At 35.6% G+C, this 25,200-nt stretch overlaps 1 protein-coding gene across 4 annotated transcripts in view; it reads left to right on the forward strand.

Annotated features, from left to right (window-relative positions):
• ATP11C (ATPase phospholipid transporting 11C (ATP11C blood group)) overlaps positions 1-25,200 on the forward strand; it is a 158,658-nt gene that overhangs the window by 89,343 nt on the left and 44,115 nt on the right. For all 4 annotated transcript variants that reach the window (XM_039874769.1, XM_039874774.1, XM_039874777.1 and 1 more), the window contains exons 6-18: positions 6,110-6,238; positions 7,902-8,005; positions 10,088-10,138; positions 11,187-11,251; positions 11,571-11,652; positions 12,616-12,766; positions 13,420-13,617; positions 18,148-18,309; positions 18,954-19,105; positions 20,391-20,462; positions 21,146-21,219; positions 22,936-23,039; positions 23,425-23,606. In XM_039874769.1, coding sequence (XP_039730703.1) covers positions 6,110-6,238; positions 7,902-8,005; positions 10,088-10,138; positions 11,187-11,251; positions 11,571-11,652; positions 12,616-12,766; positions 13,420-13,617; positions 18,148-18,309; positions 18,954-19,105; positions 20,391-20,462; positions 21,146-21,219; positions 22,936-23,039; positions 23,425-23,606 — 1,526 coding nt within the window. The remainder of the gene's footprint in view (positions 1-6,109; positions 6,239-7,901; positions 8,006-10,087; positions 10,139-11,186; positions 11,252-11,570; positions 11,653-12,615; positions 12,767-13,419; positions 13,618-18,147; positions 18,310-18,953; positions 19,106-20,390; positions 20,463-21,145; positions 21,220-22,935; positions 23,040-23,424; positions 23,607-25,200) is intronic.

Raw genomic sequence — 25,200 nt, forward strand, 5'->3', positions numbered from 1 at the left:
ACATTTTAACAATAATTAAGTTTATGACTCCATATCATGAAATGTCTTTCCATTTATTTATATTATCTTTGCTTTCTTTTAGCAGTGCCTTATAGCTTTTAATTATGAGTCTTTAACTACTTTGATTTATTCCTATTTTATCCTTTTCGATGCTATTGTAAATGGGATTATTTTCTTAATTTCCTTTTGGGATTGCTCACTGTTAGTGTATAAAAATGCAACAGATTTTTTAGTACTGATTTCGTATCCTTCAACTTTGCTGAATTTGTTTACTTTTTGTGGAATCTTTATGGTTTTTTTGTTTTTTTGTTTTGTTTTGTTTTTACCTATAACATCATATCGTATACCAGGATAATTTTATTTCTTTTTTTTTTTCTACTTTGTATGCTTTTTATTACTTTTTCTTGTCTAATTGCTCTGGCAAGAACTTCAGGTACAATGTTGAATAACATCCTTGCTTTGTTCCTGATCTTAGAGGAAAAGCTTTCAGTCTTTCCCCATTGAGTATGGTGTTAGCTGTGGGCTTTTCATATATGGCTTTTACTGTGTTGAGGACATTTTCTTCGTTTCCTAGGCTATTGAGTGTTTTTTTTCTTTTTATCATGAAAATGGTATTGAATTGTGTCAAATACTTTTTCTGCATCAGTTGAGATTATCATGTACTTTTTGTCCATTGTTTATGTATTATATTACATTGATTTTTTTTAATATATCCTCACATCTCAGATATAAATCCCATTTGGTCATGGCATATGCCTATTTTATTATTATTATTAAGTTTATTGGGGTGACATTGGTTAATACAATTATATAATTTTCAGGTGTACCTTATAATTTGACATCTATATAGTCTATTGTGTATTTACCACCCAGAGTCCAGTTTCTTTCAGCTACCATATATTTGATCCTGTTTAACCAGATGTATGACCATTTTAATGTGCTGCTGAATTTGATTTGGTAATAATTTTATTTCAGGATTTTTACAACAATATTCATTGAGGGTATTGGTTTTTAGTTTTATTTTCTTGTAATGTCTTTTTCTGGTAATAGTATTAGGATAATGCTGGCCTCATACATAGAATAAGTTTGGGAGTGTGCCCTCTTCCATTCCTTAGAAGAGTTTTAGAAGGATTGATGTTTTTTCTTCAAGTATTTGGTAGAATTCTCCAGGGAAATCATCTGGTCTTGGTCTTTCCTTTTTTGGGAGGTTTTTGATTCCTTCTTTCATCTCCTCACTAGTTTTCAGTTTGTTCACATGTTTTATTTCTTCATGATTCAGTTTTGGTGGGTTGTACATTTCTTGTTATTTATCCATTTCTTACAGGTTATCCTATTTGTTGAAATAAAATTGTAATTCTCTTCTAATCCTTTTTATTTCATGGTATTAGTTATAAAATCACTTTTTTAGATATTTGAGTATTTTTCTTAGTCTGGCTAAGGGTTTGTCCATTTTGTTGGTTTTGCAAGAAATTATTTTAAAAATAATATTTATATATGAATATGGATTAAAATAGAAAACTAATATAAATTAGATCCCCCAGAACAAGAGAAGAAGATGGGTAGAACAGAATAAGCAGCAGGTAGGTGAAAGTACCATTCCAGAGTGGTTCAGGACTCTCATATAAATTCGTAAAAAATGATACTTCCTATACTTTTGTCAAGTATTATCACTGCCAAATTATTTATTAAATACCTGGAGTTCCTGGGCATAAGTTCTTCATATCCCCAGTGATAGGTAAATTGTCTTGTATCTTATAGCAATGATGGGAGGAAGGCTACAAAGTTAGGAGTGTTACCTGAGTTTGGCATAAAATGTCTTTCTTTTACTCTTCTTTCTTTTCTCTATTCTTTTCATCCCAGAGAGGAGGACCCTGTAATGAACTAGAGTGGTTAGGATCTGAAGTTTCCAAACCAGTTGTAGAAACTCAGCATTGCTGTTCAAGCATAAGAACCCCAGCAGCCTAAATGATAAATAACATTAAATCTATTGTTTCCAGGACACTTGGTAAAATTTCAAAGCAAGAGAAAGTCTCTTACATCTCTACCATTCTCCAATTTCCTCTTTCTGATTTTGCCATCACCCCCACCCTTGGAAAGTCTCTCATCTTCCACCTTCCCTTTACTAGGCTTCTTTACCTTGAGGCTTACCTCAACCAGGTATAGTAGTAATTAAATCAGTAATGCTATTGTGTGAAATGCTATTTGATTATTTGAGCCCTTTCTGGAGTATTTGTATATGTAAAGAGACACTTACAAACCATGTCTAAATGTTTAATTGTTGAGCAGGAGTGCAATGGTCCATATCTTCAGTGCAATGGGAATTTTTTTGAAGGGTTTCAAAGCCAGGGAGTGACTTGATCTTATTAAAAAAAAATACAACTCCAGAGTGGCAAAAGTGGAATCAGGGAGCCCAGTTAAATGGCTACTGCAAGCTATGGTAAGAACTTACATTAGGATAATATAAGTAGTAAAGATAATGATAAATAAAAATAGTAGTTAGCATTTATATATTACATAAATATACTAGCCACTCCCTTTTACATTATATTAACTCCTTTAATTCTTACTTCACAACAGTCCTATGAAGTACAAAGTACTCTTTTTCTGTAGTATCTATTATTCTCTCTTTATAAATGATGAAATCAAGGCACAGGTAGGTTAAGAAACTTGTCCACAACTAGTGTACATCAGATTTAGCAATATATTAGATGTAAGGAGCAAGAAATAGATCAAAAAATATTAATAAAGAGAGCTTTCTTGGTTTTGTCCTGAGCAACTGGGTGAATTAAATAGTGCTATTAAACAAAATGCCAGTGCTATTAAATATGATGGAGAAGAGTGGGAGAAGAATAGGTTTAGGGACAGAGGTGAGAGTAAAGGGAAATAAGGAATTCAGTTTTTGTCATGTTAATATTGAGATACCTGTTAGACATCCGGATGGAATTGTCAGGCCTAGAGCTCAGATGTTTTAGGTAGAAATAGAAATTTGGATTTCATCAGCATGTAAATGGTATATGAAGCCATGAGACTGGATGGAATCACATGGAACATAGAGAAGAGAGCCTAGAAACAGAACTTGTGGCTCCAATGTAAAAACAGTTTTTTTGTAAGGGAAAGAGTATGGTTTTTGGTATTAGAAATACTGGAAAAGTTTTTTAGAGTTCCTGATTATTTCCTTTGTTGTATTCAGGAAATCTTTATGATACCACATTTTTCATTTCTGACTTTCACATTTCCTATATTTTTTGTAGTGCCCATCTTTCTGCCCAATTTCCTCATCTGCACATGTATGTTGTCTGCCTTTTCCACTAAATACTTTAAGATCCCAGTCATAGCTATTTTTACATTTGTTTCATAATTTCAAAACCTGAACATTTCTGGGTCCTGTTGACTCTTTATCTCTTGATGATAGGTCATTTTTGTCTTACATTTTGTGTCTCATTTTTTTTTAATTGAAATTTTGGCATTGTGTGCAAAAGAATGCTAGAGACTTAAATAAACAGTATTTATATTCTGAAATGGGCAGGCCTCTTCTGTCAGCTCAGTAGTGTTACAGCTTGCATCAATCCAGTCAGGAGTTCGGCTGGCTTTGGTTTTTGATTTAAGCTATTGATAGTTCAGTATATCACTGGACTTCAAATTCTTAAAGTGAGGGATGCCATTGCTTTGTTTTTGTGTGGAACTTGGAGTACCAAAGAATTTTTCTCAGTGTTGCTGTTCCACCCTCTGCTTTTAGCAGATCTTGCATTCCTGAGACACAGTGGATGCCTCCCTCTCTGCCCTTTCTCCTCTCCCAGTGGTAGATGGCTATTTCTTATTATTATTTATTGCAAGGCTGGTAGTTGGAACAGAGTGGTTTCTTTGTTCTCATACTTCAGTGTTAATATTACGCAGACCTTATATGCACCTTTACCTCAGGGTGGAACTTTCTCAATACTTTCATACCACCTTCCCACAACAGCTGAACTTTGCATTTTATCAGTACAAGGTCCTCAGTATGAGTGGATTTCCTGTCTCATTCCCAGCAGCAGATGGCTTTTGCTTCTATCTCTCCTATAGCAGTAGTGACATTTCTCTGAGACTATGCCAGGGAAGGGTTCTTGCCTTTCTCCCAGACATGGATGGTTTTTGCCTGAAATGAGAAAAGGATCTGTGATTCTGTGTATTTTGTATTGGTCTTTCCACAGCAGTCAATCACAATCTATAGGCCTATACCAGTGAGGAAGGCTCTTTTAGTTCTCCTACCCTCGTGCTTTCTTATGAGCACCCAGTGGATGCCTTGTAGAGAAGAACTGATGAGTGGTTATGGTCTCTTCTTTTCTCTCAGGGTTTCAGAGAGTCTAAATTGTCATGTTAGCCCCTACCAAGCCTTTTAGAGTTGGTTAAAAATCTAGTTGTTTTCTTCTTATGCACATTTATGATACCATCTCTTCCTCTTGTGCTTTGCCAATTGTGAAACACTTGTCTCTCCTCAGAGGGACTTTTCAACCGTTGAAATTCAGTTAACTTGTTTGCCTTGCAACCTCACCTCTCTGATGAACTAAAAAAGTTATGATTTTATTGATTTTCTGGCTTTTTAAATATTTACGTTGAGGGATAGTACTGCTGTCTTGTGGCTTTTAACTTGCTAGATGGAAACAAAACTCTAGAGTTGATTCTCTTAACTAGACCATGTTATTCCCTTTCTTTAAAAGTCCTTTTCCAGTTCTCCCTTGCTGAACTTCAGGGTGAGGCCTAAACCCCTAAGCCTGGCCTGCCAGGACCTTTGGAATCTGGCCCATGTCCATCTCACCAGCCTCAACTTGCACTCCAGTTGCAGGGACATACTATTTACAAATTAGTTCAATTATTGATTCTGTTCTTGGCTACTGATGAAGATTGGCAAAGATAATAAAGTTATTCTCAAATAGATCTTAAAATCCTCATCTTTGTCTGCCAAATTGTGAAACAAATAGAAAGAAGGCAGGTGTCTTATTTATTAGTTCAGCATTTTACAACCAGTGTGTCTAGGTTGGTGTGCCAGATATGGACTGTCTCCAAAAGTGGATGGTTTTCTGAAACCAGCAGCCTCTTCCTTTTATCTGACGGCGCCATGAAAAAGTGTTTTCCATATGTGGCATGGTGCGAAAAATGTCGAAAAGTAATGGAATAGCTGATTTCTTACATCTTTCAAAAAAAAATGTTGAGAGTAAAGTAGTTGCGGAGTATTAGTAATGATTATAATTAACACCTATCAAATGGTGACTGTATGCCAGGGCTTTGCTAAACACTACCTCTGTCCTCTTTTCATGCTCAAACCAATTCTGTGAGGTAGTTGAAATCATCTAAGACATTTACCCAAAATCTCATAATTAAATGAAAGAGCTGGAATATAAAGTCAGGTTAAAAAGTCCTACCTTCTAACCATTATGACTTATTCCCTACATTATTAAACTGTCTGTGATAGAAATAGTTCATTATTTCTCATGTTTTTTCTCTACTTGAGCTTGGATTACTTGCTCATTGGAAATTGTTTCTCATTGCTATATTAATTGACTCTTCAGATAGCAGATGAATTGTTGGAAAATGGCCTATTTTGAATTTTTTTCAAATGTTGTGTGAATAACAGGTGGCTCTAACTGAGGTTTTATGAGCATTGAAGAAGGTCTTGACACCCAACAATAATAGCTGTTATCACACTGAAGGCAAGGGATATTAAAATATGTGAGAGATGGAGTAGGAGTGTTGGTGCTGTGTTCATGAAGTGCTAAAATTGAGACATGTAGATTTTCTTGATTCGTTCATGAAGTGATAATGATCATTATTCTATCAGATATCAATGCCAGAAACATCAGAGAGCAGACAGGTCCCTGAGTGCTGAAATCATTGATTAGAGATTAAAGTTCAACACTAAGGTAATCTGAAAGCATCATAAAGCCTCGTGACCTCAAAGAGGATTCTGAATGTTGAGTAATATTCTTTCATCACCTTTCACGTGGTATAAGTTGCTGAGATACTCTCCAAAGCCCAGTGCAGGAGAGGTCTCTTACTGTTTTTACTTTAATTTGAGATATAATGAATGCTTTGTTTGGAATAAGAAAATTTATATTTATTTTTCTCTTCATACTAGGTTGGTGATATAGTAGAAGTACAGGCAGATGAAACTTTTCCCTGTGATCTTATTCTTCTCTCATCCTGCACTAGTGATGGAATCTGTTTTGTTACTACAGCCAGTCTTGATGGAGAATCCAATTGCAAGGTAATGAAGACTAAACCTTGCCTAAACATTTTGAGCTCAGGATAGTTGTTAATCATAAGATACTCCTTCTCGCTGCCCTCTAATCTTTTCTCTTATTTTTCTCATTTGTGTAAGTTTTGTATTTGAAGACAGCTTTTATATAATTGTCTTTGAACTTCTAAGCGAATTCTCAACTTTGGGGAAAAGGATGGTGTTGAGTGAGAAAAATCCATGCCCCAGCTAAAAGCCACCATATTTTTCATAGCTCTGCTTGCACTTCATATTGCATAACGCACTCAACATTTTATTTAGGCTCTTAAAAGTAAGTAATCAAAGGCTTAAACTATATAACTATAAAAATAATTTCAAGTATTCTAACCTTACAGTTTGATCTGTTTTTATTTTTAAAGGAATGAATATTTTCTTTAAAAATGTTTATTCCTGGCATATAGAAAACCTAACCTGTAGTAATTTCATTGCTTTTTAAAAAAAAAACTCCTTAGGGTGTAGTTTGGCAAATGTTTACTTTTTTTGCAACTAGGAAGAATTATAAATGTGTAAAGTAAATTTGCTCAAACTGGGGGATGACTTATTTCCCTGGTACTTTCTGACACAGTCAGTTCTTAGCTATCATCCAGAGCTCCACATGACATGAAGATGTACTCTCTCTATCCTGCCTTTAAGGAAGGATACTAAGGTACTCACCTCTGCATCCTTGAAGGCTTTCCTCTGCTTATTTATTTCATCTGAATAGTTGAGGACAAGGACTCAGTATGTGAAAAAGAAACTTAAATGCATTGGATGACTATATTCTGTACTTTAAGGGCATGGTAATGAATCTAGTCCCATTTAAACTGTTCAAAAACAGAGTTATATTTGAGGGAATGTCAAGATAAAAACCAAGAAATCTACCTAAAGATTCCTTAGTAGGGGAAAAAGTTAAGTTGATCAAATCAGCTAAAGGTATATAAGTTTTCAAAGTCAGGAGGTAGTTTTAAATATAGCTCAGTCAATTCCATAATATTCTCCAAAGACTACACAACAGCTTTTCCTGCTGTGTGAATGGTGCAGTCTTTGAGTCTGCGTCAGCCTTTCTTTGATGATTTATAAATCGGTTTACTGGAGTTCTGCCTTGACTTCTGAGTTAATCAAGTGTGTGATATACACTAGTAGAATATTCTGTCAGACTGAAGCAAGACACATCATCTCTCTGCTCCTCATATGAAATGTAGCCACTTTGAGCAGTTTCAAGATAATCAATTATGCTATTTGTGTAATGGAACTATTAATGATTTTTTTTCTGTTGACTAGGTGTTAGCATTCTTATGACCCAAATTGATATGTGTATATTTACATCACCATACACTATGATGAGCAAAATAATGGGTCTCAGTAAAAATAAATGCATTAATTTTATAGGGTTTTCAGTTAATTATATGCATGCTGCAAATGGAATTCTCTACTGTCAGTATCGAGAAAAATCTTAGTTTTTTTTTTTTTCATTATCTTTGGAATTCCCTTGCAGCAGAGTTATCTTTTTAATTATTTGTAATATATTTTAAGAATTTTATTTAGTTTGCATCAGTATTTGTATTCTGCCAAAGCCATACTGTGTTCCTGGAATCAGATGGGTGTATGATTATGACAAGAATTACTTTTTATTTTATCTTCTGCTTTTATCTAGACACATTATGCAGTACGTGAAACCATTGCACTGTGTACAGCCGAATCCATTGATACCCTCCGAGCAGCAATTGAATGTGAACAGCCTCAACCTGACCTCTACAAGTATCATCTAGTTTCATTTTACTGTTGTTTGTTAGTTCTGCCTATCTTTGCCACCAGTATTGCAAAGAAACACCCACCACTTACCAGCCTCTTTTCGTTTGTTTTTATGAGCTGTTCCTTCCTTCTGGCAGGGAAATGAATCAAATCAGTTTTGTTCACTACAAGCCCAAGATAAATCATTGTGGGCCCAGGCATCTTACTTGTGATTTTTTTTTATTTTTGTTATTTGTAAACATAGGCACTCATCAAATATTAAGATGACGATAACTCATAAAGCTTGCATTAACCAGAGCTAATTAAAATAAAAATAGACCATTTTGTGTGTCATCTAATATCCAAGAGAGAAGAGGATATGGGACCATGCAATTAATAGGCACTCTATTCTTTTTTTTTTTTTTTTTTTTGATGATCATGATGAACTGAGTATTATGAATAGGCTGTTTTTTGTCCAAGGTAAACAGTTGAGGGAGCAGTGAAATGGTGTAATGTCCTCTATTTTACTATACTTAAGCTTTCTATTGTAGATTCACTGATTAGCAGTCATTGTGGGTTGCCATCAATTTGGCATTTGATTTTTAAGACTGGTCAGTTTTGTTGATTAGAGCATGGTATTAATGAGGGTAGAAACAGTTTTTATCCCCAAGCGGGCTAATCAGTTATGTTATTTTCCACCGTTACAGATGGCATCTATTACTCCATTACCTATTCCAACCATCTTGTTAATGAATGCTGTTGGTCTTAATGGGTCAGATGTTTGGTTGTGGCTTACACCAATGCACAGCATAGGAAAAACAAAATATTCGTCCTATTATAAGAACAGTGTCCTCCCTCCTTCCCACCATTCCTTCTTTCCTCTTTCCCTTTTTATATCTACCTTGATTGATAATAGGAACTAGGACCACAAAGCAAAACAGCTGTTTTCTGTCTTCAAGGAGCTCACAGTTTGCAAAGCTCGGCTTAAAGTACAGTGAGATAATAGAGATGAAAAAAAGGCCCATAGAATCACAGAAAACGGAGTGACTGATTCTGCTTGAGTTAGAGAATAATACATATATTTGCATATTTATAGAGCAACTTCTAAATTTTTCAGTTACCTTAAATGTAAAGGAGAATTTTAGGGCAGGGAAGGTTATTCCTAATTTCTCTAGATTAGATTGAGTGCCCTTGCTATGTGATTTCAGAATACCTAATATTTCTACCACACTAATGGTAATCAACATTGTAATTGTCTGTTTACTTGTCTGTTTTAAGGCAAGGAACGTGTCTTACTTATTAGTGTTATCTCCAGCATCTAGCATACTACTTGCACAATTAATATATGATGAATGAATTAGCAGACCTTCATATTTTGGTATATAGTAACAATAAGTTCCATTTTCTGAAAAAAATTATAGTGCAAATTATAAAATACTCATAACACTCTTGTTAAGGAGGGATTAGGCCTTTTTACCCCATTTTTCAGAAATGCAGATTACCATGTGCCTAGCCATATTAAGTGATTAGATCAAGCCCAGTAATGAGATCAGCTGCAAGACAGTTTAGAAATTTCTAAGATAGTAATCAAGTGTTCATTGTTCAATGTCATGGTTCTCAAAGGGTTATCTGGGCCAGCAGTAGCAGCAGCATCTAACTAGTTGGAAATGCAAATTCTCACCTAAATCATAAGCTTGGGGACGGGGCCCAGAAATCTGTAGTTTTATAAATCTTCCAGCGATTCTGATGCTCAAGTGAAAGAACTACTGAACTAATAGTTTTGAAAGTTGTGTTAGCACCAGGAACCGTTCTTCAAATGAATCTAAAATAGAAGACTATTATTTATAGAAAGTATAAATGAGAGGAGTGTTATGTGCATGCCCAATGCCAAGTAGATCTTGAAAATCAATTTAGAATATTAAGACTTAGAGGAAAATGTTACACACCTTAACCATTTTTTCATAAGTTTGTTCAGAAATATAATAGACATTCGTAGTTCAGAGTCTTATCTTTTTTGCATTATTTGTATTTTGATTCATTCTCATACTTGTGGTATGTAGATTTTACCTGGATATAGAACACTCATTTGTTATAATGTTCTTTTTGCAGGTTTGTTGGACGAATCAATATCTATAGTAATAATCTTGAGGCTGTTGCCAGGTTAGTTTGTCACTCATTTAATCTGTCCTTTGTGGGGTATATTTCTCTTTTAAGCCCATTGAAATAGCCAATTTTTTTTTATTGAAAGAGATGCGAAGGTGAATAAATCTGGAGTAACCACCCAGTATCCCACGTATGGGTCTTAAGTAACCAATCTTGTAATTGGTAGGATTGTGGTGTAGGAGCTCTAAGTATGTGTTTCCTGGGAGGGAGCTGGTGTTGGAAGTGATGCTCAGGGTTTCCAATATTGTAGAACTCCAGATACTTTGACTGATATTCCCGAATCTGTTCTAGGCACTATATTTATTGTCCTTGTTGGTGCAGTGGCTGACAGTATCGTTCTAGGCACTATATTTATTGTCCTTGTTTGTGCAGTGGCTGACAATATCGTGTACTTGGAGAACAGTAGTTTAAGGGAGAGTCATTGAGGGTGTAGGCAGTGGATAAAATGCTGAGAGAATTACCTGGACTTAAGTAGAATGAAAGGCTAATCATTTATAATGAAGCAGTTTATATAAAGGGATGTTTTCTTCCCTTTTCTATTATCCAGTTAATTACCTCAACTTTTCCACTTGGCCTTTATACCATACTCAAAAGGAAGTAAAAGAAATGCCCAGTTGCCCAATGACCCCCCAAAAGGAAGGTTTACTCTCCTTTCTATAAATAGGTCAATGTGTCTTTCTCACCTTGACATTTGCTTTCCCAGTCTTTTATCTGCCACCTTCTCTTTCTGTGTCTTGCTGTCTGCTGCTTTATCCTGTTCTTGTCTTGCTGTCTGTGGCTCATAATCCTTTTATCTCTCTGTGCATCTCTCTACCTCTGTGTGCTGCTAGCTACTTCTGTACTGTGCCTTCATCTGTGCTGTACCCTCAAGTAACTTCAGAAGGAAGGATCTTTCAATTCATCCTGGGGAGTAAGCATGTGATATAAGTAGACGGATATTTTCTGAACCCTGGAGATAGATGTGTTTTAGGGCAAAATATGTCCCCAAAGTTGATGGTGTTATTTATTGGGCTGTTTGGATCAGCTGTGTTCATTTTTCATTTAGGTCTTTGGGACCTGAAAATCTCTTGTTGAAAGGAGCTACACTAAAAAATACCAAGAAGATATATGGTGAACAATTTTTAAGATATACTTATCAGAAATATGCTTTATAAAACCTGTGCATAAGTAGTGCATGTTAAAAATTGAACATGGCAGACAATTGCCATTTAATCTAAGCCTATTTTTAGGTATTGGGAATTTATAAGATGGTAAACTACCTTGAAATATGACAAATTATGTAGAATTAAAATTATACTACAAATATGTAAACTGGTGAATAGAAGAGGGTATAAAATTCCTACTTTTATAGACTGAAAAAAATTGATAAATCCAACTGAGTGGGGAGTTGGTTGTAACCTAGTTTTCATTTTATTCTGTTATTCCTTAGGAGTTGCTGTTTACACTGGAATGGAAACCAAAATGGCTTTGAACTACCAAGGGAAATCTCAGAAACGTTCTGCTGTTGAAAAGTTAGTGTGCACCACAATTTTTTTAGTTGTTTTTGAACCGAAGTAGTTATTTCTCAGCAATTCTGAATAACAATCGTAATAAAAAAAAATCAATTATAACAGCAGCTACCGTTTTGAGTCCTTTTTGTGTTACAGAAATTGCACTCAGTGATTTATATTTCTGATTTGATTTAATCCTCTGAGCAGCTCTATGGAGTAATTCCTGTTAGCCTATCCACTTTACAGATGAAGAAATGGTCTCAGGGATAAGTGACCTAAGCTCACATAGCTATTCAAGGGCAGAGTTTAATTGAAATATAAATTTATTCCCTTTTGCTTCTGGATAATGGTTTGGGGTCCTATAGTTGCTTTATATGTAAAGAGTGTCTATAACACAGATAATAGTCTCCAGGCAAATGTTGCACTGGTACCTGGTAGACCTTCAAGCTAGTTGCCACTGGCATGGACCTCTGTATCATTGACATGGATATCCATTACATCCGTGACAGACACCCTTTCCATAGCTCTACTTTCAGATTAAAGGAATCTGTACTAAGCTTAAGGATTTCATATATTCGCTTCCCCACCCTCTACTCCCAATCTTTAGGAATTAGGGAAATGGAAACAACCTACTCCTTCTATAAGGGTCAAATCTGTGTTGGTGCATGCATGTATTGGCGTGCTGTGTGGTGTGTGTGTGTGTGTGTGTGTGTGTCCTGTTACTTTATAGGATCCTTACTAAAGTTATGTTAAGCTAGTCAGCCATTGCACTTTAGAGAGCATTGGTGACCAGCAGGTCAGTACTGGCTTCTCCATTTTACCACTTGAGAGTAATGCTTCAGCAGTGATTCATACATGCAGGCTTGTGCTGTGATTACACATCATACACAGGAGAAGCTTTAGAAAACTGAACAGTTTTAATTATACCTGGTTGATATCTTAAGTAATTAGATGGTTTTCAATCCATAACATCTTATTTTTCAGATCCATTAATGCCTTCTTGGTTGTGTATTTATTTATCTTGCTGACCAAAGCTGTAGTATGCACTACTCTAAAGTATGTTTGGCAAAGTACCCCATATAACGATGAACCTTGGTATAACCAAAAGACCCAGAAAGAGCGGGATACTTTGAAGGTAATTTGTTTTATGCTGAAAATTTTCACTCTAGCACTTTGTGACCACACCACCCTTTATTGAAATGCTGCTCAGGTAATGATACCTATTGTTAGTTTCTGGGTATTCCCTTGGTTGTATGGTAGCCCTAAGCCATTAATAGTTAAGTTTTAGAGGTTTATTTGTTTATTTTGGTGGTTTTTGTTTTTGTTTTTTTACTTTAGGCTTCTTATGCTTGTTTTGAACTCTTTAGATAAGGGTTTTAAGTAATTGGGGAAAGAAGCTGGCATGTTAATATATGAGCTTGTGATATAGCATGCTAGGAGCATAATGAGTGCCTACGTATAAACTTTGCTACTACATTTCTGTCTCAGGGTGGGAGGAACAAGAACTTAAGGAAGTGTAAAAGTATTGAGTCAAAAGGTACACTGAAGAATAATGACACAATTGAGGGTGTTCTCACATACTGTGATAATAATTTTGACCATTGGTTGATAAAGTGTCTTTGAGAAGTTTTTTTTGGTTTTGTTTGTTTGTTTGTTTGTTTGTTTGTTTATAGTAAGAGCAGTGCTTTCAGCATTGAAATAAAGATAGAAAGTTAACTAGTTCATTATACTGCATTTATTGGATGGAACTATGCATCTAATTAGCGTGAACTATTTCTTTTGTTTTAGGTTTTGAAAATGTTCACCGACTTCCTATCATTTATGGTTTTATTCAACTTTATCATTCCTGTCTCCATGTATGTCACAGTAGAAATGCAGAAATTCTTGGGCTCCTTTTTCATTTCATGGGATAAGGACTTTTATGATGAAGAAATTAATGAAGGAGCCCTGGTTAACACATCAGACCTTAATGAAGAACTTGGTCAGGTTAGAACATATTTTTATTTAACATAAGTTAACATACTTAAAATATCTTTTCTTGCAGTCTGAATTACCAATGTATGTGACTGTTTTACATTTAGAAATGTGATTCAAAGAAAATCCCTTTATACAGACATGTAATAAAGGCAAACAATGTTTTCATACCTATAGCATCAATTATTTTGCTTGCATTTTTTAGAAAGATCCCCATTTATGTATTAAATTTGAATGTTATAGATATCTTCTTTAAAACTTACCTGGTGATGTTGTTAGATTATGGGTTATTGCTTTGGAACAGGAAACATGTAGTCTTCATCAACAGCTGTAGCCCTTTGGGGATAGAATACAGGGTAGTAAATAAAGCTCATTTATAAGTATATTTTGTTCCATCAACTAGATTGTCCAGAGTTGTCCTATTGACATTTTCTTAGTACATTTCTGATCAGATGGAACATAGACCTAGAAAGCAGTTGTTTATTCCAGTTCAGAAATTTAAATGAAAGGAAAATGTGAGGTCCTGCACTCCTCAAAATGTTTTTTGCTTCATATACCAATGTAGTCCAGGCGGTAACCTCGTTTCTAACCCAGGTGCATTTGTTTTCCAGTACAATGCAGTCTAGCTCTAATTCTTCAAGTGATGACTTTTTAGGTGCTTTTTAAAAACAGTATTGAGAAAGTTTTTCCCTTTGTCTGAATTTACCGTGTCATGTAATGATCTTCATATGTTGAGGGAATTTTTTGGCTTGCATCTAATTATGATATTTAGAATGTCAGGAATGTGGAAATGTCATTTCTGTGACTGGAAGATACAAACTCAATTAATGGAACTGTGTGGCTGGAATAGGGCCTCATACTTGTTTTAAATGGTGCCATTTTGCATCTATACCTCAAAACTCTCTTCCTAAATTTAGTCTCCCTCTGCCCCCACTCTCTATTTCTGTTCTTTACATGGTATTTACCTAAATCAACATACTCTCTTGACAACTACACTCAAGGATGAAAGGACTCTCCAGATATCATTTTGTTGAAAACTGACTTCAGGACTCCAGGATCCCAGAGCATGGAATTTGTAGGCCACAGTGCTACTGAACTGAGTCACTAAAGATTCAACAAGAAATGCATGAATAAATGCTTTCTTCTTAGATATTCTTTTGTAGGTGACTTCAGCTGTAGCAGCTGACCTTAGCTTTCTTAAACCAGAAGTTTAAAAAATTCATATAGCTCCAGGGACAGAGCTATATGAGTAGGACTACTCTAGTCCCATTAAGAGGCATCAATTAGTAGCATTTTTTCTTGAAAAACAAAAATTAAGTTACAAGCCACCTCTGGTGAACTTTTCTCTGATCAAAGATTTAGTTGACTAATGTGCCCATTTTCGATCCAGTGCCTGGCTATGTGAATTAACTTAACCAAGGATGAACATGGCCAGCTCCAGGCTACTGTACGCATGCACGCACGCACGCACGCACCCCGCCAGGCCACATTCCACTAGATGAGACCCTTATCTCTTTCTTCCAGATCTCTACCTCAGCAGATTCCATGTTACCTATGGGAATGCAGCCTGTTCCTATCATTTAGACTGTATTCACACTGCAGAAAGTAGAGTGGAGCTTTGGGTAATTATCTGGTAAAATTGATCAGTGAAAAAAAACTACAGTTTTCATTTTATCCACTACTTCTTTCTCCAGTCAAAACCTGCTTTTCTGGGTTCAATTGTCATTTAGTCAAATCACTAAGTTTAATAGTCTGATCACCTCAATGTACACAGTGAAAAAACAACACTGTCATTATCAGCCTACATGTATAGAAACTACCTGAATGAAAATGCAAAGAAATTTTGAAATAGTTTCTTAGGTCATTTAGCTTTCAATGGAATGGTACATAAAAAATGAAGCATAACCAATTTCCTCCTTGATGAGATATAGGGCTTTTTATGTTACTAAATGCAGTGTCGATTAGTTCTCATCAACATCATTGCAAACACTTGCTTAATCTCTCGAAGAATGACCTACATTGATATTTTTTAAAATAGAAAGATAAATTTAGGATAGTGTTTGACCAGAGAAACAAAAAGAGGTAGACTGCTCACTCAGTTCAGTTGGAAAAGAAGAAAAGAATAGGGTATTTTACGATCAGACATCAGTCCTTCAGACAACCAAATGGTTTCAACCTGTCCTGAAAAAAATTGTGGAGGTAGCCTCCTTTATATCCCCTCCCAGTCTTGCAGCTACGCTTACTGGCATGTTTGAGTATGTACTCTGATTCTAACATTTCAATTCAGTGGTTACGTATTGAACTTCTACTGTGTATGTAGAAGATGTTCTTGGTATTGAGGTTACTATTACAAACAAACCCCAAAGTTGTTCACCATTTAGTTGGGGAAACACATATTATACCTAACTGATAGCAATGTGATCATAATCAGAAAAAATAGGAAATGTGGGATGATAGAAGGAGTCCAGTACTGTGTAATTTTGCTTAAATCAATAGCAATGACAATCAACATGTATATAATACCTAATAGTTTAAAGACATATTGATGAGCTTTATTTGGTACTCTTTACAGCTTTGTGTGACAGGTTTGGTTCTTTAAGTTTAATATGTAAAGTTCAGAAAGATGAAGAGATTTCTCTAAGATCACAAAGTTAGTAGATGCTGGAGCCAAGACTCCATTCCAGGTGTTCTATTAGGTTGAATGATGTGAACATTTTTGACTGATTTCGACCTATGAAATAGGCAGTTCCATGTGTTCAACCTTTAATTCAGAGTTCTTTCTACCTTAGAACATCTGTTTCACTTTAGGTATAAAGTGATGGGTTTAAACTTGTTGATAGAGAGGGGCCTTTTTACCTGGTTCAAACTCACCATTAGAGAAGAAGAGGCTGTTTAGAGAGGCAAGCAGCATCCTGTCACTCTTTAGCCCTCTGTCTCACTTAAATATGAAAATACATACTTTTTAATAACAGCCAATCCTCTCCTCCCCTTTCCTGAGTATAGAGCATATATTAGAGTAGTGGTTCTCAAAGTGTGATCCTAGGACCAGCAGTACCAATATCACCTGATAAATTACCAGAAATTCATATTAACTGGCCCGGCCCCAGAGCTACTGAATTAGAAACTCTGGGGATAGAGCCCATCGATCTGAGTTTCAGCAAGCCCTTGAAGTGAGTGTGATGCATGCTACAGTTTGATAATTACTGTGTTAGGGTATGGTTTATTGACCTATACCTGAGAGATTAATTGTATGTAGATCCATACTGCACAGCCTGTTAGATATAGGCAAACGATTGTACTTTATATTTTTGAAACTACTACCTTTGACACTCATAAAAGATTTCTGAGTGGGTTGATTAATGCTCACCCAAGTACAAGAGGTGCAGCAATCCAGGACAACCTGCAAGGGAAAATAAAGGTTAATAATTTTGATCAGAAAAGCCCCAAAGACTTTCATTTTAACTGGAAAAAATCTAACAACACAGCAATAATACCACTTGGATTAATTTAAAGAGAAAATTCAAACTTGGCTGGCTAAGAGAGGAAAAAATGAAGATTGGAATGCTATATTTGTACCAGTGCTGCTACCGTGAAAAGCTTTTAAAAATAATTAGAAAGCAACTACTGCTGGAGTTCATCTCTTTCTTCCTTACATAATAAAACCTTAATGGTGTGCTTATGCTTGTTCCTGTCAGCCCATAATTTTAACTATTTAAGCGTAAATTGCCAAAAAGGAGGATAAAATTGTGGGTTTCCAAAAGCCAGATGTTATAAATAGAAGAGATAAAAACAGATAAAATGGAAATGCTCAAAATGGCTTATTTTTCATGGAAAAATTACTTATTTTTTTCCATTATTTATGAAAGTACTCATATTTTAATCTATCAATGCTTTTTTTTTTAATTTGAAAACTTTTTTGAGGAGTATCTGGATATATACATAGTACGTGGAAAGAAATTTCAATTATGTTTTTATCATTATTGACTTACTGTGTCTCCTGATTAACTGCTAATATTATTATTTCCCCTGTCTCATTTATATTCTGTAATTCTTATGCACATTATGTGACACTGCATTTTACTTCAGTATATTTACAGAAAATTTTACTTTTCAAGGAAAAGTTTTATTATATCCCAGTTAAGTTCCTGTCAAATATTGTGTGTGTGCGCGTGTGTGTGTATAATAAGTAGTCAATATATTCTTGTTTCCTGCTTGCAAAATTGATTTTTCTTATGTAACTTCTTTACATCAAAACAGGTATTAAATTAGTTTGATAAAATAGCCATACTTTTCCTTCCTGTTAATCTTATATATTTGAGTAGGTCTACCTTAGACATGTGATACTGTTTCAGTGTCTAAAAACACTAGTTCATTTCTCTAGTTCTTTTAATAATATTGCTTCTGTAATTGCCAAATATTTGACAGGATGTCTTAGAAAAGGTGATTTTCTATGGATATGGGCATTGCTCTGTCTTACACCCAACTAAAAATTAATCACTCGGAACAAAGTTAAAACACATATGTTTGTGTCCTTGTTTTTAGGTGGATTATGTATTTACAGATAAAACCGGAACACTCACTGAAAACAGCATGGAATTCATTGAATGCTGCATAGATGGGCATAAGTATAAAGGTGTAACTCAGGAGACTGATGGACTCTCTCAAACTGATGGATCCTTAACTTATTTTGACAAAGCAGATAAGGTGCTGTTTTCTGTATTACAAGTTTATGTATGCATGTGTTAACCCTGCATATTAGAAATGAATTACGGCCTATGACATAGACTTTTGAATAGACATTTGTTTGTTCTTTCACTTCACCTTTCTTGTTTTACTAACACCTCTGGAATTTATAAGTAAAGAGAATAATAGGAAATTGCATTTCGATAAAACTTTCACTTGTCTGTGTGATCATAACTTTTTTGTGCTTTGTCTTTAAAAGTATGAGCTGCTCCAAGAATGATATCTGTTCAAATCATTGAAGTCCCAGGAGTATCTAGGCATTAAATAAACCAGAGTCTCCCTGCGCCTGAGCAATTGCCAGATTGTGAATTAGATACTGAATGAACTCTTTTAGGCTGTAAAGAAGTCACTATTGTGGTGTTAGGTGGCACTACACTAACATGAATGAGTTAACACAGCCCCTAGGGTATGTTAGCTGAGAATCAGGAATGCTATTAAGGAGGATATGTAGCTCATTTGAGTATTAAGAATTTATGAATTTCTGCTAATTCAATTTGCTGGAGGTTATAACTTTCTCTCACATTAATATCTTTTCTGTTTGTGGACTAGTTACCAATTGATCAAAATGAAAATAAAATAGTCATTTTTCTATTACTGCTCAACAGAATCGAGAAGAGCTCTTTATGCGTGCCTTGTGTTTATGCCATACTGTACAAATTAAAACAAATGATGCTGTTGATGGAGCTACAGAATCAGCTGAATTAACCTATGTGTCCTCTTCACCAGATGAAATAGCTTTGGTGAAAGGAGCTAAAAAGTAAGCACTTATGTTATTCTGTTATTCTAGATGAATAAGTTCTAGAGATCTGTTGTACAACGTCATACCTATGTTAACAATACAGTATTTTAGCACTTCAGAATTTATTAAGAGGGTAGATCTCATGTTAAGTTTTCTTATCACAAAGAGCAACAAAAAAAGAATACAAGGAAACTGAGAGGTATTGGACATGTCTCTTACCTTGATTGTGGTGACAATATCATGAATGTTTGCATGTGTCCAAACTCATCAGATTGCACACATTAAATATGTGCAGCTCTTTGTCAGTTATACCTCAATAAAGCTGTTTTTTCCCTCTCTTTAATTCCTCCCCCCCCACCCGCATCCACCCCTGACTTATGGATGTTGCCGTTTCCCCTTAAGAACTGGATCTCTGAAGTTGGGGTGTCTCCTCCCACATGCTTGTGGCGTGCACCCGGGGCCTGGTGCACTCAGGGCCTGGCACCCTTGCCACACTCGGAGGGTGTGGCGCACCTGGGGTATGGTCTGTGGCTCCACCTGGGGTGCAAACCCAGGACCTTCTGCATGTAAATCAGATGTGCTAACCACTACACTATGGAGCCACCCCACAATAAAGCTGTTTTTAAAAGCCTGAGGTAAGTTGTAGAGAAATTAACATTTTTGAAGAGTGAAAAAACAGGTAAGCATTTCTTGTATTTGTCCTGAGAAAGTGAAATCACAGGACAGGAGTTATTTTTTTTTCTCTGTTTGTTTCAGTAACCTCATCTTGTAAATATCCTTATTCTTTAATAAAAAGGCAGGCATCTTTGTCTGAAAGTTTGTGAAAAATTCCGAAACCCTAACCAATTAAGATCAAAAAGAAAAAGATCAGTGCATAGATGTAACTTGCATTACTATTTATGCTTACCAGCCAGAAGTCTGAATGTTCATGTTATATTTTACAAATTATAACAGTGGCCACTTTTTGTACAACACATGCTATTTCTGAAGTACTCCTAGCAATTTTGACATCATTTGGTAACTGACAGTCCCATTTTACCCATGAGGCCCAAGATAATTAAGAGGCTAAAAGGTTACCCAGTATGTTAGCTACAGAATTAGAATTACAAATTGACTCTTCCTTGGTTACAGTTTGTAACTGGGCATTGACTTGCACCATGTTATCTCAACCAATAAAGGGAAGTACAGTTATAGATTGAGATCGTAAGAAAAAGAAGCAATAAACAGTACAAGTAACCCCAGTGCAAGGGAAATTAATCATTCTTTAGAGATATACAAAGATCTTTTTTATTGTTTTTGACAGGTATGGGTTCACATTTTTAGGAATTCAAAATGGCCATATGAGAATAGAAAACCAAAGAAAAGAAATAGAAGAGTAAGTAACACTGTGCGTTTGTCACATCTTAACCCCAGTCAACCTTAATTGAATTTAGTAAGGGCAGCAAAGGAAACTGCATCTATAAATGTAGGACTCTATTATCCCACTTCAGAGTTTTATTTTATGTAAATGTAGTTGGAGGAGGAGAAAGACATTTTTCATCTGAGGTCAAAATGATTTGAGTTTAGTTCACATATGGGTCCAGTAGCCTGAATGAGAGTCTGTCTGGACTTTCTGAAATTAAGATGCCATTTCAGGTCTCCAACACACGGTGCAAGAAAAATCAGTGAACATATGTGCAAACTTCTGTCCAGAGCCCCTTTATAAGAAAATAAATAGGTGATTAAAATAATTGGCAGGGTGGAACTATTTCTAGACCTGTTAGATGTGGTTTGGTGGGACATTTCTTTGTCCTGTATTCCTGTGTAGTCACTGTCTCCTTATCATTTTAAGTTCTATAAGGAGAGGATAGAGATACCCCTTAACCAGCACTGGTATTTTCTGACAGAATGTTCTAAGTGCAGAGAAATTTTAAAGACACAGTGGAAATTACCAGTTATACACATAACCAGGATTTTTTACCCAAAGAGGAGAGCTTTGTTCTCTTAAGATGTTTCTCTTGTGTTTTATTTTTCCCAATGTGGTCTAGGTATTTTACTTTTCTCATTTTTCTTACAAAGGTATGAACTTCTTCACACCTTAAACTTTGATTCTATCCGCCGTCGTATGAGTGTCATTGTGAAGACTCAAGCAGGTATGCATTTTAAAAACTTTTATTTTTTTTCCATTCATAGGTTTATATGTTAAAAATTTCAAGAAAGAAAACATTACATGTAGTAGTATATTATCAACTAAAGTCATGCAAAGCAGTAGCTTTTGAATTATATACGTTAACGTATTTATATAAAATACATATGTTCAGCTTGCCAAATTGTCAGTGGCAGAACTCATGGTATGACTGTATATGCATTTTCTTGGAAACTGAACTCCTTTCCTTAGTCGTGGTGGTCCAAAGAGGAACTGAAAGGGTGACATTTTTATAGTTCAGGATATTGACCAGTCACCATTAATATTTACATGCAGCAGCCCAGTACCATTGGGAGGTTTGAGATTATTAGCTGTAGAGTCCTTAAGTGTCGAGTTGCTAATTACTCCTCCCTGACCTTCCTCAGTCCCCACTGCTTTACACTTCTTGGAAGCAGATGAGCTAGAGACAACTTAGGGCAAACCTGTTGGGAAAGGGCATTCTGATTTCACTCCAACACTCTGGCATCTTCGTCTGACAGCAAAGTAGCTTGCGCTTTGCAGGGGAACCAGTACCATCATCCCAGGTTGCCCTATATCTTGGGGAAGAGCCATGGTGGTTCGGACATCTGCTTGGATTCAGCAGGACCCGTAGATGAAAACACCTGCTTCATTTTTGAGCTCTCAGAAGCCTCTGTGTGTGTGTGTGTGTGTGTGTGTGTGTGTGTTCATCTGTCTGTCTGTCTGTCTGTCTGTCTGTCTGTCTCTGTCTGTCTGTCTCCAGGTGGTTTTTCAAAATATCCTTGATTTATTTTCTAGTAGTTTACTTGTTAGTATTAATTCTCAAATTCCTTCATGTGAGAATGGGAAGGTATAGCCAGACCCTTCAGGGAACATATTCCACTGTATTCATACTTTGTGGTGTGATTGCAGTCAGGAAAATGATTTCATTATATGAATATGGAATTTGTTTTGTGACTTTTGAACACACTGTATTTGAGAGTAAATGGGAAAAAAACTTAACATTTGAAATACTTGCTGTTTTTACCTGTGCACATGCACGTAAGTGTTCTGCAAATGGTGAGATATCTGGGGAAGTGGCCTTGACCTCAGAGCAACATTTTTTTTAACTTGCTCTCAGCACTTTGCCTTACAAGACGAAGTATTTTTCTTAATGCTCAACTGTGATTACTTTCCTGGGTGCATGGACTGATATAACGCTGTACTTGTACTATCATTCTACAAAACTATTCTCAAGTTTCAGATAAAAACCATCAAGCTACTGTTGTCAAAGCTAACTTATATAGTTTATTCAAAATGATTTTATTTTGTTTGAGCTTCAATTTGGTCCTTGATGTCTGCAGGTATCACATGTACACTTTAGACCATGGTTGACAACATTTTCAAAGAGAATTCAAGATGCAGTTTCTTGGCACAAGCACAGTCTTCCATGATTTACTGGAAGGAAGTATATGTTAACAGAAGTGCATAAGGTTAACAGAAGTGTTGTAAGGGATTAGTTGTATCTATATGGGTCTTAAGAGGTAATGAATATTGTTCTGACAGAGTAAAGGTAAAGATGTTTCATTCCATTTGGGGTGAGCGTTGCAAAACAGGCTCAGGATACACAATAGCTGAGTATAGAGGCCACCTGAATAGTTATGTTATTAAAATATCAATACAAGTCTTTAAATTCTAAATCAAGTACTTTGGTTCTTTATTTTAGGAGACATAATTCTTTTTTGTAAAGGAGCAGACTCAGCAATTTTTTCCAGAGTGCAAAATCATGAAATCGAGTTAACTAAAACCCATGTGGAACGAAACGCATTGGTGAGCCTACACCCCTCCTCACAATAAATAGAGAAATGCTAGAGATGACTATGTTTATGGGATTGCTATAAATGGCTTTTAAGTGAATTTTAACTTGCTTTTATGGTCCATTTTTATATTTGAGGATTTAGTAATATTTCTTATTTTAATATAAAACATTATCCTAGAGCAAACTTCTCTTCAGAATTTGCAGCCTTAAAGACTCTTCAAGAATCTTTGTTTTATGTTCAGTTTTTCTCCCCCAAGAGATATTGTTATTCAAAACCTGATTGAATATTACCTTTCCACTTATAATCTGTAGTAGAGCAAGAGTATTTAAAAAGAATGTGTGTTTTTTTTTTCAATTATTATTTGGATAACAAGAGATCTCCTACTTTGCTTCTAGGATGGGTATCGGACACTTTGTGTAGCCTTCAAAGAAATTGCTCCAGATGATTATGAAAGAATTGACAGACAGCTCATAGAGGCAAAAATGTCCTTGCAAGACAGAGAAGAAAAAATGGAAAAGATTTTTGATGATATTGAGACAAACATGAATTTAATTGGAGCCACTGCAGTGGAAGACAAGTAACTAGAAAATGATATTTTTGTTATTTTAATGACTCGTCATTTAGCGTGGTCTCTGTTCAGATTGGTAATTTATTCTCAGATTTTGAAATCTTTGATTTTGCTTTGTCTACACCCCAGATTTTGAATGTTTGTAGGAGTGATTTTTAAGTTAAGTATTTGTGACTTAGAAGAATCTGTCACTTCTAAGATATCTTTTGAAGATTTACTAAGCCATCCACTTATTTATGCAGATATTTATGAAATGGTCTTGTTATATGTAGAGAGCTTTGTGCTGGAGGCATCATTTGAGCTGGTGTCTGGTAGAATGGGTAAGATTTTGACAGAGATGAGCAGAAAGTAAATTCATGGTAGAGGAAATAACATGAGAGCTCAACCTGGTTTAACAGATTAGAGCTTGTTTTTGCATACTTTAAAATGATTTGCTTTAACTATATAGGCCGAACTCTGCCAGACATGTTTGTAGAGCTCTAGCGTTGCGCCGCCTGAAAGTTTTAGACTCAATATTTTAGGAGTCTCTTCCCATAAGCAGCCTGAGGTGACCTCTGAAAATGGTTTGCTATTCTCTTGACCCAGAAAACCTCATAAAGTCATGCAAATCAAGAGGTTCAAATCTTTGTGTTCGCTTTAAGAACGCTTGTGAAACTTCCCAGGCCATCAAGAGTATGCCTATCTGAAAAGCCACCAAGTATCTAAAGGATGTCACATTACAGAAGCAATGTGCCATTCCGTCGTTTATAGTGATGGAGTTGGTAGTTGTGCCCAGGGTAAAGAGTGCGGCTGGATGCAGGTGGGTGGCCCAAAAAGAGTGCCGAACTTTTTGCTGCACATGCTTAAAAATGCGGAGAGTAATGCTGAACTTAAGAGTTTAGATGTAGATTCTCTGGTCATTGAGCACATCCAAATTCCCAAGATGCCACACAGAACTTACAGAGCTCATGGGCACATTAACAACCCCTACATGAGCTCTCTCTGCCACATTGAGGTGACCCTCACTCAAAGAGCAGAAGAGGAGTTTGTGCAGAAGGAAAAGATATCCCAAAAGAAACTGAAGAAACAAAAAGTTATGGCCTGGTAGTAAATTTAGCATCAAATAAATGCTAACACAAGTTAAAAAATATACGTTTTAGGAGTTTTTTAGAAATTATAAATGCAAACTGTGAGACTTAAACAAAAAGTTATAAATATAGATTCAGCCACATCGGAAGGTACTGAAATTCTAATGGAATTCATTTAGTCTGATTTCAGTTTTATTCTCTTGCCAAAAGGAACTCAGAGAAAGTATTCTTTTAACCTTGCCTTTCAGAATTCTGCTTAAATTCTCTTTCAGGACGGTTGACTTTCCAACTCTTAAAACTCCTCAAGGATAGGATTTACCAATTTCCCTCAACATCAATGTCTTTGGCCCTTTCTGTTTTGAATCATGTTAAATATTTGTATGGAGAGATATAAGGTATAATGAAATATGCTGAAGTAACAGTGAATAAGAATGCTTGGTGAGTTTCTGAACATTTTAGCTAAGAGTAATGATTCTCAATTCTGCCATTGGATCTCGGTTACATCAAGAGGTTTCATGAATTTTTTTTAAACCTCC

This window comes from Pteropus medius, unplaced genomic scaffold (assembly GCF_902729225.1).
Source record: "Pteropus medius unplaced genomic scaffold, Ma_sr-lr_union100, whole genome shotgun sequence".
NCBI lineage: Eukaryota > Metazoa > Chordata > Mammalia > Chiroptera > Pteropodidae > Pteropus > Pteropus medius.